Source organism: Panthera uncia, chromosome D2, assembly GCF_023721935.1.
Source record: "Panthera uncia isolate 11264 chromosome D2, Puncia_PCG_1.0, whole genome shotgun sequence".
Classification (NCBI taxonomy): Eukaryota; Metazoa; Chordata; class Mammalia; order Carnivora; family Felidae; genus Panthera; species Panthera uncia.
This window is the reverse complement of record NC_064818.1, coordinates 28,479,193-28,500,367: the sequence shown is the minus strand read 5'-3', so window position 1 is coordinate 28,500,367 and position 21,175 is coordinate 28,479,193. Positions and strand designations below refer to the sequence as shown.

General features: G+C 36.5%; 1 protein-coding gene and 1 pseudogene across 1 annotated transcript in view; both read right to left on the bottom strand.

Annotated features, from left to right (window-relative positions):
• LOC125932682 (methylcytosine dioxygenase TET1-like) overlaps nt 1-21,175 on the bottom strand; it is an 89,317-nt gene that overhangs the window by 34,657 nt on the left and 33,485 nt on the right. Inside the window, exons 2-4 of the mRNA XM_049645154.1 lie at nt 16,235-18,554; nt 12,106-12,196; nt 11,459-11,552 (exon numbers count right to left, since the gene is read on the bottom strand). Of these exons, the coding sequence (XP_049501111.1) occupies nt 11,459-11,552; nt 12,106-12,196; nt 16,235-18,509 (2,460 nt within the window). The 5' untranslated portion in view covers nt 18,510-18,554. The remainder of the gene's footprint in view (nt 1-11,458; nt 11,553-12,105; nt 12,197-16,234; nt 18,555-21,175) is intronic.
• Nucleotides 2,528-2,676, bottom strand: LOC125933591 (uncharacterized; annotated as a pseudogene).

The window sequence follows — 21,175 nt, the reverse complement described above, 5'->3', positions numbered from 1 at the left end:
ACTCATAGTATCAATTTTTGGTTACTAGGTTAACAATGATGAAATAGATTACACTATTAGATATATATATATATATAATTCAATTTTTTAATATAATTCAATTTTTAAGAAATTAACAATAACTAAAAGATTTATTGTTAACTCAAGTGTTTAAAATTTTTTTTTAACATTTCTGTGCGTGCATGTGCAAGAGACAGCACAAGCGGGGGAGGGGCAGAGAGAGAGAGAGAAAGACACAGAATCCAAAGCAGGCTCCAGGCTCTGAGTCATCATCACAGAGCCCTACACGGGGCTTGAACTCACCAGCCATGAGATCATGGCCTGACCCGAAGTCAGACGCTTAACTCACTGAGCCACCCAGGTGCCCCTGGACTATTTTAAGCAAAGAATTTGTAAGAGTTTGTTTGTTTGTTTGTTTGTTTGTTTGTTTTAGCATCTTTAAATATTAAGCAAGTTCTCAGATGCTTTCTTTATAATTTCTAATATTGGATCCAAACTATACATGAAGAATTCCATTTCAGCATGCAACTAAGAGTAAATGCCCTTGAGAAGATTCTGCTCCAAAACAATCCCATGCTTATTTTTTAAAACATGTTTATTTATTTTGAGAGAGACATGGGCAACAAAAGGGAGAGAATTCCAAACAGGCTCTATGCTGTCAGTGCAGAGCTAAACCAGAGGCTCAATCCCACAAACCTCAAGATCATGACCTGAGTCAAAATCAAGCATCACTCAGCCGACTGAGCCACTCAGGCACCCCAATCCCATGCTTATTTAATCAACCTTTCTTGAAATTTAGAAAGTTTTTGCCGTAATAATATTAACCCTGTCACTTCTCTGCCCAACATGCTTCAGCAGGTGTCGAACATTTTTAATTGAATGTTTTAACATCCAAACTTAGTTTGGGTATGCCCAGGGTTGTTAAACATCATTATCTCAGAAAGTAAATTTAAGATCGATTTTTAAATTTGAAAGTAATCAATTTTTACGCAAAGGAAACAATCAACGAAAGTAAAAGACAACCTACTGAATGGGAGAAGATATTTGCAAATGACATATCCAATATAGGGTTAGTATCCAAGATATACAAAGAAATGATACAACTCAACATCCCCAAACCAGAAGAAACGAACAGACATTTCTCCAAAGACATAGAGAGGCCAACAAACACATGAAAAGATGCTCAACATCACTCATCATCAGGGAAATACAAATCAAAACCAGAACTGGATATCACCTCACCCCTGTCAGAATGGCTAAAATCAAAAACACAAGAAATAATATGTGTTGGCAAGGAGGTGGAGAAAAATAAACCCTCATGCACTGTTGGTGGGAACACTGTGGGAACACAGTGCAGCCACTGTGGAAAACAGGATGGAGGGGCCTCAAAAAATTAAAAATAGAATTACCATGTGATCCAGTAATACTACTATTGGGTATTTAGCCCAAGAATATGAAAACACTAATTCAAAAAGATATGTGCAGCCCTATCCTAATTGCAGCATTATTTACAATAGCCAAAGTATGAAAACACCCCACATGTCCATTGAATGGATAAAGCAGATGTGTAGAAGATGAGGAATATTATTCAACCATTAAAAAAAAGAATAAGGGATGCTTGGCTGGCTCAGTTAGAAGAGTATGTGACTCTTAACTTTGGGGTCATGGGTTTGGGCCCCACATTGGGTGTAGAGATTACTTAAATAAATAAAACTTAAAAAAAAAACACAAAAACTGGGCACCTGGGTGGATCATTCAGTTAAGCATCCAACTTCATCTCAGGTCATGATCTAGCATTCTGTGAGTTTGAGCCCCACGTCGGACTCTGTGCTGGCAGCTCAGAGCCTGGAGCCTGCTTTGGATTCTGTGTCTCCCTCTCTCTCTGCCCCTCCCCCACTCACACTCTGTCTCTCTCTCTCTCAAAAATAAACAAACATTAAAAAATAAAAAAAAAATTACTAAATCTTGCCATTTGCAATAACAGGGATGGAGCTAGATAGAGGTATAATGCTAAGTGAAATACGTCAGTCAGAGAAAGACAAATATCTTTATGATTTCACTCATACATGGAATTTAAGAAACAAAACAAAGAAAAAAATGGAGACAACCCCCAAACTAGGTGCTTATCTATAGAGAACTAATGTTTACCAGAGGGGAGGTAGGCAGGGAATGAGTGAAACAGGTGAAGGGGATTAAGAGTATACTTAACTTGATGAACAGTGACTAGTGTACAGAATGTTTTAACCACTGCATTGTATACCTCAAACTAATATAACCTTGTATGTTAACTATACCTGGAATTAAAATAAAAGTGGGGGGGCACCTGGGTAGCTCATTCGGTTGAGTGTCCAACTTCGGATCAGGTCATGATCTCGTGTTTCGTGGGTTCGAGCCCCACATCGGGCTCACTGCTGTCAGCCTGTCAGCACAGAGCCCGCTTTGGATCCTGTGTTTCTCTCTCTCTCTCTGCCCCCCCCCTCCACTTGACTCTCCCCAAAATAAGTAAATATTAAAAAAAAATTTTTTTTTAAAGTATGGTTCCTGTAAGTACTTCAATACCAGGTCAATGTGTGGAGTGGATGGTGCAAGCTCCTATTCCATCTCCTTGCTCCAAACCCCATTTAATATAGGTACAGATACTATACTTAATCTTAGCCAAAAGACCAAGTGACTTAAAACTTAATTTTAATTTTATATAGGGTTTTAAGTTTCAGTTTGGATACTTGACCTTGATTTAGTTTTGAATTTTAATTTAATAGTTGCATAAATATAGGACTACATTACTTTTCTTAAGGAAAAACAACAACAACAACAAATAGAACAGTCCTTGTAATACAATCTCAGTTGTAAAGATGTCAGGTGATTAGGGTTCTACACCAGCTCCACTGAAGACCTGGGGCCCACAGAAGGACTAGTTTAGAATCACAGCTAGGAGTAATATCTGCATCATGTATGGAGTCTATTACCAAGGCGAGATCATTTTTGAGTATATTAATAGTCACAGGGGAGAAAAAATTGAGCAATATTTTCAGCACAAAATAATGGTGACCAACCATAAAAACCAATAAATACAAACAATCAAACAAAAACAACACAACCCTTTGGTAAAGACAATTTAAAAGTACCTATGTATGATAATAAAATAAGCTTCAACCTTTAGGGATAATGACTGGGTACATGCGAGAGACTTCTAGGGTGTTGGTAATAATTGGGTGTGTTCTTGATCTAGCTGGTGGTTACATGGGAGTGTTCACTTTGTAAAGCTTAACTGCGCTATATATGAAGACTTGTGTAATTTCGTTTGTGTATATTATATCTGAATAATAAGTTTCCTTAATAAACGAACTCTATAAAAGTAGTTCTAATGGTGGTCTTAATTCAAGAAAAATATGTTTTATAACAAAAAAAGGCAAGGACAGTGAAAAATGTCTGTTCAACATTAGCTGAGAGTTAGCATCAACTTCTTGGCTTCTGCCTAATTTTGAATAAGGAAGCATAAATATTCTTCTCACATTATCAAGGTATCACAGAAACCAAACAAGTAGCCCAGGACATTATACTCCCTTTATTACACACCATAGTAATATTTCAGAGAAGTGCCTGATTTGGGGACAGAAATATGCAGCAACATGATACAGCCCAAAGACATCAAGGACAGAACCTTGGAACAAAGGAACCAAACAGGGAAAGGAAAGTATTCAAAGGTTATATACATATATAAATCCAGACAACATGGTTTGAAAACTTGTGGATACTTGGCTTTCTTCTTACCCTAAAACTCTTCTCACCTCAGACCAGAGCAGGCAATAAAGTATTCACTTGTATATATTTACTGCCACACCTGCTCTACTGACCACAAAACAATCCTATAGAGGAGAATCCATAAACTGATTCCTTCCGTGAACTGATCAGGCACTGGAGGCATCTGGGCAGCGTACTGTTTGAATTCTTGTCCCTACTCCTCCCACCACCTCAGAGGCTTAAGAGCGTGTGCGTGCACACGCGCAAGCGCTCATGGAGTTAGTAGCATAGGGAGTTAACAGAGCCTACTGTATCCAAGAGACTCCATCCTTTCCACCAAAATCTACAGAGTAACAAGATAACTAGTCCTTGACAAGACTCACAGTGACATGACAGCAGAGAACAGAGTCAGAAACATCTGCGAAAGGCTAACAATTATGGGGGAGGGTTAATGACTACCTGGCAAAGAAAAGTGTTAAGAGCAAGGGCACAACAAGGTCAGAAAGGCTCAAAAACCTGTCCTGCCCGGTTAGAATTTGCTGCTAGGATTTTTCTGTGTGACCATTAAAAAGAGGACCAATAAGTCTCTCCTTCAAGAAAAGGAGGCCAAGTGCAGCACAATAAAAATAGGATAGAGTTCAACCACTATGAACAAACGTACATGGAAAAATAGAGTGAAAAAATTTACATAAAAAATCACAATGTTTGATTTAGGTTAAAGTTGAATATCAAATACACGATAAATGTACACTGTACAGGACGAAGAGTAAAAATGGAACAATGCAAACCACTAGTTAACTGTTTACTGAATTCCTTCATTTAAAATGATTGGTCTTCCTCTACCCCATCCCTTTACTTCATTCCTGCATAAAGCATCCCTGTAAGACTCAGTAACGCTAGTGCCATTCAAAATAATCTGCTCTAAAGTCCTAAAAAAGGATGTAGACTATGGAGACCTAATTCTCTCAATTTTTTATTTGACCCGTATCAAAGTTCAAATTTGAGATGGACAATTTTATCAGACTATTAATTCTCATACTCCAAGTTCTGCATGCCTCAGAAAAGAGCTAATAATGAACACCATGGCAATACTATTCCAAGATACCAATTCAAATTCAAAATATTCAATATTCTATAAGACTTATTTAAGCTCTATGTTCATTCACTCAACAAAAATTTTTCAGTGTTGACTATGTGCTGGGCAGTGCTTTGGGCACTAGCAATGAACATATAAATATATTAAATAAGATAATTTGGAAAGTTTGCAAAAAATAAAGTTTGATTAATATTTTGATTTCTCTAGGACATACAAGCTTTTATGAGACCTAGCTTTTCTTTTTCACAGATATACAAAATCAATTCTTGGTTTTGTTATCAAGATTACACTTTTGACTTCTCATTAGTAGACACCAAATTTTCATTAAGTTGCTTAGCAACCGTGCTTTACTTCATTCCTTATCTCTGGATTGCTTTTGTATTTGTGAAAAGTGCCAGATATGTACCACGATGTATTGAAATGTTCTTTTATTCTGAGATAAGTATTGCAAAAGGGAAAATAAGAAAGTAATTTTACTATAGCTGCTTCATGGAAAATGCTAACTACTCTTTTTTGTCCCTAAGAACCCCTGAAGACTTAAATCAATAATAGCAACAGAATGATGCTACCAAAATCTTTGAATGGTAGATTTCATTTTTGTCTTCATTAAAAAAAAAAAAAAAAAAGAGGTATACACTAAATTCTATCAGTGTAATTATTATTGCTTAAGAGAAGGTTTGGAAGGTAGGAAGGAAGGATCATCTAGAATCCCACCACTTAACCCAACTACCTTGCTTTCTTTTGGATGACTCACTCTAGGGAGAGCCAGCTGCCATGTCCTAAGGATATTTTTACCCTTTGCTACTAAATAGGCAAGAAAGTAAAGGATTCAGAAGTATGTAACAGATACAGATTTAATGAACCCATGTCAATTGTCAATACCAAGTATTGGGAACCAGTCTCTGCTATTTGTTTCAGCAAATGTGCTGAATGAGTAATATGTGAGTAGGGGGAGGGCAGGAAAAGCAAGAAAATTATTACCACAAAAGTCAGGATGGGAAGTTCTTGGGCTTCTAGGAATCAAAGGATATTCTGACCTGGGTAGTTGCTTTATCAATGTTTTCTTTACAATTATAGGTAAACTGTACTTTATATTTTATGAACTTTTCTGTTGATATATTCCATAATGAACAATGTTAATACTTAACAGCATTATTTTGTTAATAAAGTTCACAAAGGACTTCTTTTCCTCCTTACAAAAATACAGGACTATGTTAGATTATATTAAATATTAACTATATTGGATAAGGCTGAGATAGATACATTTTACAATGCCAATATAGTGTCTTTAACATGATATTTTTAGTGAAGAAGAGATACAGAATATTGCTGTAGTCATCTCCAAGACATCTCCAATGATTGCCACCACCTAGTATTTACACACTTGCACAGAACCTTCCTACACTGAATAGGGTTCACTTGTGTAGCAACTTCCAAGGCTAACACCCTAAAAGACACTGTTGGGACGTCTGTGTGACTCAGTCAGTTAAGTATCCAACTCTTGATTTCAGCTCAGGTCAAGATCTCACTGTACAAGAGACTGAGACCCACAATCGAGCTCTGCACTGTCAGCTCAGAGCCTGCTTGGGATTCTCTCTCTCTCTCGCACCTCCCCTCTCTGTCCCTCCCTTGCTTGTGCTTCCCCCCGCCACCCCCTCCAAAAGACATTCTAGCTGTTTCTTGTTATCTGTTGATTGACTTACTATGGCCATGGCAGGGCATGGGAAAACACCTAAGTCCTATGATAAGAAAGTGAGGCCTCTAGCAAACAACCATCAACGAATCTCCTGCAAATGACCTGGGAAGTAAACCTTCCAGCTCCACTCTGTACTCTCCAAATTTGCAGATGACTTCAACTTCATGAGAGTCCCTCTTCCAGAAGCACTCTGCTAAGCTACTCTCAAATTCTTTTAAAAAAAATTTCTTTTAAGTAGGCTCCATGCTGAACATGGGGCTTGAACTCATGACCCTGAGACTGAGTCAAATGCTCTGCTGACTGAGCCAGCCAGCACCCCTACCCTCAGATACTTGATCCACAAGAGCTCTATGAGATAATAAAAGTTCCTTGTTCAAAGCTATTAAATTTTGGAGTACTTGGTAAGCAGCAACAGATAATACAGATTTGCCAATTAATTCCTTAGAATGCTCTTTATAAAACATAAACCAGGTAGATAACATATCCCTAATTAAAATACCTCAAAGACTTCATGTTGTTCATGGACTAAAACCCAAATTGCCCACTATGGTCTACAAAACCATTCATGCCCTGGCTTCTGCCTAACCTTTTTACCCTCACACGGTTCCATTCTCTACTTCTTCAGTGACTAGACTCCTCTGAGGTTATTAACGAATATACTTTTTTCTATCACCTTTTTTTTTTTTTTTTTCCCTGTTTTCTCTGCTTAGGAATGTTCTTCCCTGCATTCTTGGGAGTATTCTTTGCATACTTGGCTCCTTTTTGTCTCTCAGTTCTCAGCTTAAATGTTCCCTCCCCAGAGAGGCTTTCCCTGATGACCCGTTCATGAGAAAGCCCTGGAAAGTTCCCACTAAAGAGAGAAACAAGATAAGGAGGCCATATTTAAAGCAATATAAAACTGGAGTTAGTCTGTTTGAATAATTGTATGAAGTGAAAGAAATGGTATAAAATTTGAAAAGAATACAAATTTGTCACTACAGATTACATGATTGCACATCTGAGATCACAAGCAAAATAAACTGAAAAATAAGAAACAAAACAAAAAAGAAAAAAGAAGAAATATATAAACTCTGGGAAGTAAACTTCTGAAGGAGGGGCACCTGGCTGGCTCTGTCAGTGGAGTATGTGATTCTTGATCTCGGGGCTTTGGGGACTCTCTACGTGTTGGGTGTAGTTTACTTAAAATTAAATCTTTGAAAAAAATTAAAGCACCTCTGAAGGCCAAAAGAATACCCTAGCCAATGGAAAGGTATCCTGTATAGGACAGAAAGACTAAGTATATTCTCCAAATTCTCTGTGCAGTATGGTTACAATAACACCAATAGGACTTTATTTTTGCAACTAGACAAACTGATTATTAACTTAGGGGAAAAATAAACAAGACAGGAATAGTCAAGAGATTTCTGAAAATTAGAAGGAATTACCTCTACCAGATATTAAAATATATTGTAAAGTATATATATTTGTGTATATATACAAATATATAGTATATAATATACAAATTTTTATTTGTACTATATAAAAATAGTATATAATATACAAATATATAGTATATACAAATATATAGCATAAATATATTGTAAGAGTAATTTGATGCTTATTTGGGAGACCCATAGCAATGAGATAACAACAGAAAATCTAGTAGTATAAACAAATACAAATCAGTGGAGGAAATATGGACAATTAAATAAGTGGTGTTGGATGTCTGCACAGTCATCTGAAAAAATATAAGCTGTTATTAACATCCTACATGCAAAAAATGGATAAAATAATGCAGAAAAATCAAATCATTAAAATACGACAGAAAGATTTATCAGCTTATAAGCTACAAGTGGTAAAGATTTTTCTAATTAAGACACAATACACTAAAGTCAAAGAACAGATGAAAGATATTTACCTTAAAATTTTTTTCATCTCCAAAATTTTGTTCAAAATTTAAAATTTGATTTAAACATTCTGAACGTTAAAAATAATGACAAGCAGTGGAAATACATCTGCAACCTTTATGACAAATGTCAATTTTTCAAAGGGGCTCCCATAAAATCAATAGAAGACTAATAATCCAATAGAAAAATTGGCAATCTGTATATTGTTTCCTACTTTAAAATGTTTTGCATCGCCTGTATTTTTCAAGAGTGATTAAAACATAAAAATAAACATCACTTTGGCTACTGTTTAGATATATCTTCACCAAAACTGTTACACATAGAGATTGACTCATATGGGTGTTACATGGGGACTGAAGAAAGGATGTACTTTCACAGCTGAGTTGACACAGTCTGAAAATCAGTGCATGGCTAGGACAAGAGGTTGATCCATGAATGAGGAAACAGTCGTTCAAAACTAGTTGGGGAGCATTTTAAGGAGATTTTATTTAGTTCTTGAGAGGTGAGGTGGCCCAGCAAACATGTAGTTAGCAAGCCTAGTCTGAAACTGTGTGATGGCTGGAAGAACCCTGGCCAGTTTGTTCCCATCTACAAAATGACTGGTAGATCTTAATTCATGTTTGCTTCCCTAATATCTAGCCCAGGGGCTGGCAATAGAAAGTATTCAAGAAGCACAGTTTCTTCACTTATTTTTCTCCTTCTGAAACTGTTTCTTTTCTCTTCTAAAACTCACCCACATTGTAACAAATTGAAGGCAAATTATCTTGGAACTTGATTCTATTTCACATAACAGAAAACTCCCAAACAACACGTTTTTAATACGTTAAAAAAAATTCTCTCTCATGTTAAAGAAATTCAGATTTAAGGGGCACCTGGGTGGCTCAGTTGGTTAAGGGGCCCGACTCTTGATTTCAGCTCAGGTCATGGTCTCATAATTCATGAATTCAAGACCCGCATCCGGCTCAGCGCTTGTAGAGCAAAGCCTCCTTTGGATCCTCGGTCTCCCTCTCTCTGTCCCTCCCCCCTGTTCATGTTCTCTCCCTCTCTCTCTCTCCCTCTCTCAAAAATAAACATTAAAAAAAATTCAGATTTAAGAAAGACTGAAGTTAGTTTGGCAGTGCTCCTGGTATCATCAGGAACTCATGCTCCTATCTTTCTTCACCCTAGAAAGTCAATCTGCGCTTCAAAAGTGGCTGTTGGAGCTCCAGTCATTAAATAAACTCATGTTCTATAAATGTTGAGTGAAAGGAGAAAGACACAAAAGAGCACACACTATATGAGTCTAGGTATATGGAGTTCATCAAAAAGACCTTTAAGGAGATAAAGGTCAAAATAGTAGTTACCTTTATGTGGTGTTATTGTCTGGGAGGGCTCTTCTGGCGTGCTAAAATGATTATATCATCATCTGGATAGCATTAGACACAAGAATAACCTTGATGTGTACGTACACCTAAGGATTTGGACACTTTACTGTAAGATAACTAAACAAGGTAAATTCTAGATCTTTGAGTTTATCTGTATTTTGACAAGACCAGGAACTCCACATAGATTGAAGAAACAGTATTTTGGAGGCCCCTGGGTAGCTCAATTGAGTAAGTGTCTAAAGGAAGCTCAGGTCATTACCTCACAGTTCATGAGTTTGAGCCCTTCATCGGGTTCTATGCTCTAAGCACAGGGCCTATTCAGATCCTCTGTCATCCTGCCTCTCTGGCCTTCCCCCACTCTCTCTCTCTCAAAAAGAAACACTAAGAAAAAAAAGAAAAGAAAAGAAAGAAACAAAGTATTCTAGAGTGTGCAGTGTGCAGCTCTTGTGCTTTTAATTGCTTCCAAAGGTTTAAAAGTAACCAAGACAAATAGTCTACTACTAGAGCAGCTATGGGTGTGGCAATTGTCTTGCTTTAGGAATACCTGGGTTTAATCCTACTTTTATTTTGTATTTAATGTCTTTAATTTCTCCAAAAGGAGTATGAAGTTACTGACTTTTACCTTATTCAAAATCATAACAGAGTCCTTTTGTGAGGATTCAAGTTTTTAACATAGTACCTGATGTGTAATAAAAGGTAGTTGTTATTGTTATTATTTTATTACCATTATTACCAACATCAATTTTTTTTTTTTTAACAACATCGTCATCATTATTAACCAATGATGGCACAGGGATCTAAAATGATTCTACGATTGGGGCGCCTGGGTGGCTCACTTGGTTGGGCGTCTGACTTCAGTTCAGGTCATGATCTCATAGTTCGTGGGTTGGAGCCCCGTGTCGGGCTCTGTGCTGACAGCTCAGAGCCTGGAACCTGCTTTGGATTCTATGTCTCTATGTCTCTCTCTCTCTCTCTCTCTCTCTCTCTCTCTCTCTCCCTCCCCCAGACATGCTCTGTGTCTCTGTCTCAAAAATAAATAAACATTAAAAAAATTTTTTAATGATTCTATGGTCAAAAATTCCAAATAAACTGGTTAATATCCTTGTGGATGTGAATGTCCTACTGAATATATATATTTGGCTAGGAACTTGTTTTACAGTTGAGAACTTCCCAAAGAAGCTGAATTCAGTTCTTCTTATAGTTCTGCATGTTTAGAAAACCAAAGTAGTCATGGGTACAATTTTGGGAGTATGTTGTAAAAAATTTAGTTTTGCTTTCAAAATTACATGATCCTCATTAAGGTGGTGTCCTATGGATAATGACTTGGAAATAATTTCAATACAGAAACAGATAACAGATATAAAGCAGTATGTATAATTTAGTACCATTTACTTATGTTACCTAACTATAAATTCATTAAAAGATCTCTAAAAGTACATAAGACACTGACAAAAGTGGTGACCTTGGGGAGCTGAAGATCACTAAGTAATAACTGGGAACTTTTGTTCATTTAACATAAAAAGTCCAGGCTAAGATAGAAAGCTTCCTGATTATTTCCCAGGGAATAATAAGGGTGGATACTTTTCTAGTCCACATATTCATGGAAAATAAATTGACTGGTTTTATATGTGGAATAAATCTAGTTTTGAAAAATGTGTAAGCACAAAATACTTACCCACTTAGCAATTGGACACCCATGAGAGCTTTTTCCTTCTTTTCCCGTGTACACTACAATTTCTATCCTTATTGCGTTTCCTTTTTGACCATACCTGAGTACAAAACACAGTGAAGGGAAAATAATTGCAATTAATTGCGATATACACTTTTGACATCTTAATGTACATAAGATACAGCTTTAAAGAAGTACAGAAATCAAACACTCCTCATAATTTACATTAGTTAAAAATGTATTTTTGTGTGGCAGATATTTTTATTGTTATCCCATTCTGCTTACTTATCCTTACAGATCACTCTTTTAAAAAATGGACTGGCTCTAAGATAAGCATAAGGAATGTGAATGCAGTGTTGATGGAGGTAATCTGAACTATCACTACAATTATACAGTAATATAAAAATAAGTATTTCTGAATTTAACAAAGACAGCCTTGCTCTGTGAGTGTCTTGTTGAGGGCCCCAAGGCTCATGTGATGAGTGACTCAGCAGGGACACCAGGACACTATTCTTTGCCTGGGCCCTAAGAAACATCCAACTTCCACTCCTGAAGGTATATATATACTTCTCATTTGTTCCAGAGATAATTTCTCTGCATTGAGTCAGGTCCACAGTAATGAAGGATTTTAACAGGGAAGGATATTTCCTCACCTATTCTCCATGATTTCCCTGATAGCAGCAACACTTGGTCCTGCCCCAAGGTGTGTATAATATGGGCCTTTGTCTTTTTGTATAACTCGATCTGTGGAAGGAATAAGATTATTAGACCCAAAGCTTTACAGAATTGCATAGGGGCAAGGAGGATATAGTTTTATTATTTGTTTTCCAATTCAGAACAATGAATCTTGACAAGCTTTTGGAAAGATTTAATAATTAATGTCTAGGACAATAAGCCCTAGAATTTCACTTGTTTCTTTCTTTCAGCTCCTGACTATTTCATTCTTCCTCTAAGAATCAAAGGAGAAAAATAATTTAAGATGTGGGTCATATTTATTTTTCTACCTCCTGCTTTAAAAGGAATCTATTAATAATTGAGGTACACAATTAAAAGTTATGAGAGCAATACATCTTAAAACCCTGGCCTTACAATCCTATTAAAATCGAGCCCTGCAACTGTACTGCTAAGAATTTATTATACTATACACTTGCCTAATTATATATTTATAATGCAAATGTACGCAGGAATGTTCCTTGTCACAATTATTTGTAATATCAAAAGAGAGAAGCACATTTAGCATGTCATTAAATGATAGGTTGAATAAATTGTGGGATGTTTATATAGTGGAAAAAAAAACTATCAAAACAATAATATTTAAGTAATGAAAACCCTGAGATTTCATATTTTTAAAAGCAAGTTGCAAAAATATAGTATATAGAGTATTTTTTAGTATATTTTAAAAGATCCAAATTTTCTAAAACTAACCAAAATTGAAATCAGTAATAATGTTAATTCATATAGAAAAACTCTGAGGATTTATCGTTAGAATATTATACTGTAAGAAGACATTTGCATCATATTTCTGTCCTACCTGAAATTTTATGGGTGTGAATTATATATTTCATAAAAACAGTATGTTTAACTTGGCCTCTCAGAATCATGTCTAACTGGAATCGCTCAGGAATGCATTTCTGGCTGTGGTGCATCTATACTGACTGAAAGGTCATTACGATTGGACATCGGATACAACATAAGATTACTTTTGTGGCTTCCTAAGATACATTGAACAGATTGTAAGTTATTACTGATGATCTAAAGCAGTGGTTCTTAACCAGGGGCGATTTTTCTTGAGTAGAAAATTTGTCCAACCTTCTTGGTTGTGACAACTGGGCAGGGGTGTGTGTGTGTGTGTGTGTGTGTGTGTGTGTGTGTGTGTTTGTGTGTGTGTTACAGGCCATGGATGCCACTAAACAGGCTAGGTTGCAGAGGACAGTTCCCCTACAATAAAGAATTATCCTTTCCTCAAAAACTTAAACATAGAACTACTCTACAACCCAGCCATTGCACTACTAGGCATTTATCCAAGGGACACAGGTGTGCTGTTTCGAAGGGACACATGCACCCCAATGTTTATAGCAGCACTATCAACAATAGCCAAAGTATGGAAAGAGCCCAAATGTCCATTGATAGGTGAGTGGATAAAGAAGATGTGGTATATATATACGATGGAGTATTACCCGGCAATCAAAAAGAATGAAATCTTGCCATTTGCAACTATGTGGATGGAACTAGAGGGTATTATGCTAAGTGAAATGAGTCAGGCAGAGAAAGACAAATATATGACTTCACTCCTATGAGGACTTCAAGATGCAAAACAGATGAACATAAGGTAAAGGAAGCAAAAAGAATATATAAAAACAGGGAGGGGGACAAAACATAAGAGACTCTTAAATATGGAGAACAAACAGAGGGTTGCTGGAGGGGTTGTGGGTGGGGGATGGGCTAAATGGGTAAGGGGCATTAAGGAATCTACTCCTGAAGTCATTGTTGCACTATATGCTAACTAACTTGGATGTAAATTTAAAAATTAAAAAAAAAAAAAAAAAGAATTATCCTATCTAAAATGCCAATAGTGTTCAATTTGAGGAGGCGTGATTAAGAGGTTAATTACTCATACTTTGCTAGAACACAACACCTGCATGGAAATCTTTTACTCTTAGATACGACCATCCCACTTGGGATGATTTCTGAGTGAGTCTGCTTTTTGTTTTTTCATCACTTCCCATTTCTACACAATGAGCACAATTATCTTGCATGTAATGATTATAGGAAAACATGTAAGCGACAATGTATAAAACAATTACGGGTGTACTGCCGATGTTCAATAAACTTTAAATGCTTAGTTGTGTCTCAACTCCTACCCTGTGACTAGTTACTATCTCTACGGAAAGAGTTTTGAAACTAGACAATCATCCTACTGAAATTATGCACACAGTAAAATTATACTAGCTCAGTAAAATTAGACTAAAATATAAATTTTAATGGCATTTTAAATTACAGATTTTTTTTCCATTTCTAATGATATTAAAAAAATTACCGTCCCTTTTTTACTTCAGATTTTTGAAACAATAGGAAGGTAGGCTCTCAAGTTGTGACTGTCTTTGAAATCCAGTTTAGTCATTCACTACCTGTGAACTTCCCTGTGACTTAGTTTCCTCATTTGTAAACTGGAGTTAATAAGCCTTCCCTTTGTAGGGATGTTGTGAATATAACAAGTCAGGGCCATTGTACTGTATCAGACTTGGCAGTAAAAGATCTGGAATAGGAATCATCATTATTACACTCTTCTGTCCTTGGTCCAAGAACCTCTCATTCATTCTCCTGTTTCGACCCCACTCAGCATTGTCACCCCTTTTCAGATTATGAGATCCTTCCAAGAAGAGCTTATCCCTGGTACCTGGCACATGGCAGGCTGTCTAAGTGGTGTTGAATGATGAGCGGAGAAATAGAGGATTGACTTCAAAATGTCAAATGTACTTTAGAAAATCAAGAGCAAATAGTCATGGCTATATACTTCACTAATTTTTCTACTGTGGTTTTGAAAAAAAATCAGAATGATATAGTTTATCCTTCCAAACAATCCTTTACCCATTCTGGAATGTACTAACCAACCACCTACTTCTGACAAAAAAAACTTCCCTTGTTCAAGGCAAATCTTAAATCTTCGTGATTTGGGGCTATATTTTAAGACTTTTTTTTTTTTTTAAAGACTTTTAATAATCAAACCTATTTGAGTTCAGAACAGGTTATTTCACAAATTTTGTCCTCATAAGCTGTATAAAAGCTGAAATAATGAGGGCATCAAGTAGTGTAACAAACTTGAATGACCCAATCTATTTAATCTCTCTATAACAGCTACATTAGAGTAAATTAATTCTTCTTTTACATAAGCTCTTACATGAAATCTGGCCATAAACAATGACTAATCAGTACAGGGTTCAAATTAAGCTTTCGTGTGTTTTAAATACTGAGCAAATTTCTCATAAGGCCTGCCTAAGAATCTTTAGTCCTGCAAGATTTTCTCAGGGCTGATAAAAATTCTAATTATTAGTTCCTGAATGATCTCTTTCAATGACTCCTAAGACACAAAATATGTATTAGTTAGAAATCACTTTCCAGCTCAGCTATTTACACATACCTATTTGTTTTTTAAACAGGAAAACAATATTATACAACAACTTAATACTTTAGAATTTCAAAAGGTTTTCAAATGCTTCAGCAGCTAAGATTATGGATTTGTTTCATATGTAAGGACATCCTTTGTATTGCAGAGCAGAAGAGCTCTAAGCATTGAAAAAGAAATAAACCAGGTCCAGTTCTTTAATGGGGTGGCAATCACACATACTTTTTATAGTTATTTGTTAAGTTGCACATATATTTTATGTTCTCTGTGTGTAGGTTTTATATTTCACAATAAAAAATAGTTTTGAAACAAATGCTTACAGGTTGAAATTCTTTTCCATATAGTAAGAATAAACTATAATAAAGTATTAAAGGAATTCATTCCTATCATATTCACAATAAAATTTGGCCAAGAGAAATCAGCAAATTTTCCACTTAAGAAAGTTTCCAAATTATGCGTTAAACTTCCCAATTATTTGAGCATAATCAGTAAAGGTCCCACAGAAAAATCGGCATAGATTTAGTCCATTTCAGCTAGAACACGAATGGGGCAAAAATGCCACATATGAAAGACAACCCAAAATTTGATTTGGTCATGAGGAGGCAATTAACGGAAGTAAACAAAGAAGAAACACATAACACACTCGGCCCCACACTTACCAAGACAGTTGCAGGTTGGCAAATCAGAATCTTTCGTTGTGGACACCAGGTTTTTTGTAGGATTGGTAAAGAAGTTCATGGCATAATCATTAAAACTTTTCTGTGCACTGTCTACTGGGGAAAATTCTGATGCTCCAACACTGGATGAACAGACATCCTCTTCACTTTTGGTAGAAACCACTGTAATTCCACCTGAACACACTACGTTTACATTCCTGAGAATTTGTGCTGGGTCTGGTAGGGGGGTCTCATGAGAGATACCAGGCAATGTCGGCAGTCTCTGATGCATGACTTGGTCTTTAACATCCTGCTGGAATGGTGTTTGGTCTTCGCCAGCCATTACATTAGCACACTGGTTAGTTGGAGAGGAGGCCTGGAGTAAAGGATGAGCTTTCTGATTGACATTCACGGATGGCTGTACCTGAGAATTATAAACTTTTTCTGTAAACGCCTGCCCACTGGATTCTGTTTTTAACTGGAATAATGGGAGAGAATCCAAAGGTTCAACCTTCATGGTTTTTTCCTGTGCTAATTCGGGATAATATCGCTCAAATTTTATCTGAGTGAGTGGAGGAAATAATTTTTTGTGTTCTAATGCTGAAGTCGTTTGAGTCAGTGGTTTCCATACTTTGGTTAGGGGAGGAATTTTTCCTAACAGAATGGGAAAATCATGTGGACCGAATTGACCAAATCTTTGAAATTTAGATGCTATCCAAATGTCATGTAACTTACTGTACTCATATGACAGCTGTTCCCTCTTTTTCTGGTCATTATCTTGACCAGTTAGGACTACAGGCTTCTTTTTCCGCCGATCTCTTGATGGGGTAGATTTTGTCTTTTTCTGTGTCGTGTTCTTGTGCTTTGTTAATGATGAGCTATGATTGTTTTGTACACTGGAAGGTGGTTTCTGTTGTACTGTGATTTTCTCCTGACTGCATTTTTGCTGCACATTATATGCAACAAGATTTGTTGATGTACTTTCAACCTTTTTGTCCTCTTGTTTTATATAATTGAATTTAATTATTGATGCAAGTTGTGTTAACTGTGTTGCAACATCTTCCTCTATTTTACTATGAACTGTATCTTGACACGATGGATCATCTTTTGAATCTATCTGTTTACTGCTGGCCAGTGACTGGTTACAATACCCCAATTTATCACTTGTTGGTGGCAACTGATGCAAATTCTTAGAACCCTCAAGGGTAATTCTAGCTTGAGCAACATTTTTATTGGTGTCAATTTTAGACGAATTTGGATTTGGTATGAAAAGAGATCCTGAATTTGTGACTTTTGAATATTCCTGTGACTTTGTAGATGCTTGGTTAGCAGCTGAGTTGTTGTGTGATTTGGAAATATTTTGGCCATTAAATACCACCGTGCTGCATGAACTTTGCTTTTCCAAAGATGGATAGTGATGAAGGCTTTCTGGCTCCCCTTGTAAGGTTGGGTCTTGAAGGTCTTTTTTTACCGAATAAAGGATAGCTTTACAGCTATTAAGCAAACTCGCTGTTCTGTGCTCTGTATCTTCATCCTTCTCAGACTTTGATGGTGAAGAATTTTCGGATGGAGCTTCTGATAGTTGGGTCAGAGCTTCTATGGCCACCACTTGCTCCAATGTTAATCTCCTATCTTTCATCAGGGATAGAAGACTTGGTTGAACTGGAGATCCATCTTTTGATTCTTTACTTGGTATATTTTCTAGAGATTTGGGTTGATCACTTTCATTGTGTGTACTAGTATGACTATTTAGGTTGAAATTTGCTGGATCTGGGATAGACTTGCAGTTAAAGCTGGGCTTCTGGAAGACTGAAACATTACTTCTCCCCTTGAGATGATCACAGCTCGCATTAGTGGCAATGGAGCTCATGGCATTATGGTTGGCAGTGTCTTTCAGGAATTTATAGGAGTTGTTTTCAAATGCCTTGCCAAATTCTTCAATACTGAATTTTTTAAAACACACGTTGGTCTCGGTTGGTAAATAGTGTACATTTTTAATGCCATTTCTTACAGTTTGTGCAAACAATTTCTGAGGTTCTGGTAACTCGGTGAGTAGGACTTTCTTCTTGTCATCTTCAGAGTTTTTCAATTTTTCAGCTTCAGTCACAATTGCCTTAAATTCTCCTTTGACATGATCGGTTAAATGTGATTTCTTATTTTGCGTCCACTTCTCCACTTCAATACCTGTCATACTTTCTTCATTTTTAGTTACATTTTCAAGGGGAGGTGGGTTTAATTCCAATCTCTGTTGGTCCCCATGGCATTTACTGTATTCCATGGATTCTGACTTGGGGCCATTTACTGGTTTGTTGTCAAAATTTGCCTACAAAATGAACACAGAGATATCTCATATTATCTATGCAAACATATGAGTAAGAGCCATGGGAAATTTACAGTTTAATAGAAACTAAATGTAAAGCCCTGAAAAAATATTTTTGCTTTTTTTATGTGTTCAATAAAATAGCAATAATGGGTGAGTAGGAAAAAAGAAAAAGACCGAAGTACAAACTATCATAACCCACGTGTATTAATATTTTGGTATACTTAATTATTTTTCCAAATTAATTTTTAAATATTTTTATGTTGGTACCATTCAATGGGCAATATCTATTATTTGAAATACAAAATACACGCAGAAAAATGTGCAAATCATAAGTACATAACTAATTGAATTTTCACAAAACGAACACCTATGTGCCCAGATTCCAGGCCAAGAGACTCCCATCTGGTCATCATTTCACTGCCTGAGGGTAACCATTGCTTTGACATCTATCATAGATTTCTTTTGCTTACTTCCAAACTTTAAATAACTGACTTCCTTTCACTCAAAATCGTATTTGTGATTCATCCATGTTGTTAAGTATACTTGAAGTCCATTAATTCTTATTGTTGGACAGTCAAACGATGACTACAATGTATTGATTCTACTATACATGGACATTTGAATTATTTTTGGTTTTCAGTTATTGTAATTATATTGCCGTAACATATTACTCTTACAAAATTAATTATTTTACCACTTAAAATCTTACAATTCAGTGGTTTTTTTAGCATATTTACAATGTTATGCAACAATCGTGTCTAATTCCAGAACATTTTCATCACCACTAAGAGAAACTTTTTCCCACTAAGCAATCACTGTTTACCCTAAGTTCCATAATTTATTTTAAAAAATATTTTATCTTCTTAAAATTTTTAATTTTTTATCTAATTTAATTTTCTTTTCAGAGACATAAGAGGGTTCAAGTGAGCGAGCAGCAGAAAGGGAGGGAGAGAGAGAGAGAGAGAGAGAGAAGCAGGGCTTACCCAAAGCGGGGTTCGTGCTCATGCTCTCTCTCTCAAAATAAATGAATAAACATTTAAATTTGTTAAGCTTGTTTGTTTGTTTGTTTACTTATTTATTTATTTATTTAGAGAGACAGCGAGAGCAGGGGAAGAACAGAGGGACAGAGAATCCCAAGCAGGCTCTGCACCACCAGGAGAGCCCGACATGGGGCTTGAACTCATGAACCTGTGACATCAAGACCTGAGCTGAAATCAATAACCAAACGCTTAACTGACTGAGCCACCCAGGCACCCCAATCTCAGTTATTTAAAACCATGAAACAGCTCAGCCAAAATTATAGCACAGGAATTCAGACACTAAGGGCATTTCCTCCTGTCGTCAGGGGCAAATGCAAAGACAAGCTCCACCTCCTAATCTTTAATATGGCTCTGCACATTCTACTCAATGCCTCAGGGAGAAAAAAATGTTAAGTATCAAAACTTAGGAGACTTCCTCTTTAATGAAGATGATATACCTGACTCCATAGACGAACAAGGAGTATTGGCTGAAAAATGGAATCAATGTTCAGGATAGCTATAGTTACATTCAGAATATAAAATATTGAAGCATTATCCAATTGTGTAATTAAACACTAAACAATCTTAGTAGAAATAAATTCTATCTAATTTCTTTAAAAAAATTTTTTTTTAACATTTTATTTATTTTTGAGACAGCATGAACAGGGGAGGGTCAGAGAGAGGGAGACACAGAATCTGAAACAGGCTCCAGGCTCTGAGCTGTCAGCACATAGTCCGACTCGGGGCTCAAACTCACAGACCGCGAGATCATGACCTGAGCCGAAGTCGGCCGCTTAACCGACTGAGCCACCCAGGCGCCCTTCTAATTTCTTGATCGGGGTACACAAGTTACACAGGTTATGTTCAGTTTGTCAAAATATATGATACACACATATATATACATACATTTTCTGTATCCTTATTACATTTCAATAAGATTAATTAAAAATTAATCTGAGATAGTGGACTTTTTTTTTTAAGACAGCAATGGTCTTTAGTTAAGGAGCGACTGGGTGGCTCAGTCGGTTAAGCGTCTGACTTCAACTCAAGTGAATCTCATGATTGATGGGTTCAAGCCTGAGTTGGGCTCTGAACTGACAGCCTGGAGCCTGCTTTGGATTCTATGTTTCCCTCTCTCTGCCTCTCCTTCACTCATTCTTTCGCTCTCACTCTTTCAAAAATGAACAATGAAAAAAATAAAAAAATAAAAAAAGAATCTTCAAAAAAAAATTCCATTGTTAATAGGCAAAAACGTCCAGGATATACTGGACAGTTGAAAAAACCCAACCAGGGGCGCCTGGGTGGCTCAGTCGGTTGGGCGTCCAACTTCGGCTCAGGTCATGATCTCGCGGTCCGTGAGTTTGAGCCCCGCATCGGGCTCTGGGCTGATGGCTCAGAGCCTGGAGCCTGTTTCGGATTCTGTGTCTCCCTCTCTCTCTGGCCCTCCCCTGCTCATGCTCTGTCTCTATCTGTCTCAAAAATAAATAAATGTTAAAAAAATTTTTTTTAAAAAAAGAAAAAACCCAACCAAACAAAAAAGAGGATATAGAACCTGTACACATAATGCTTTTATTTTTTTAAATAAAAAAAAGTGGCTGGGGC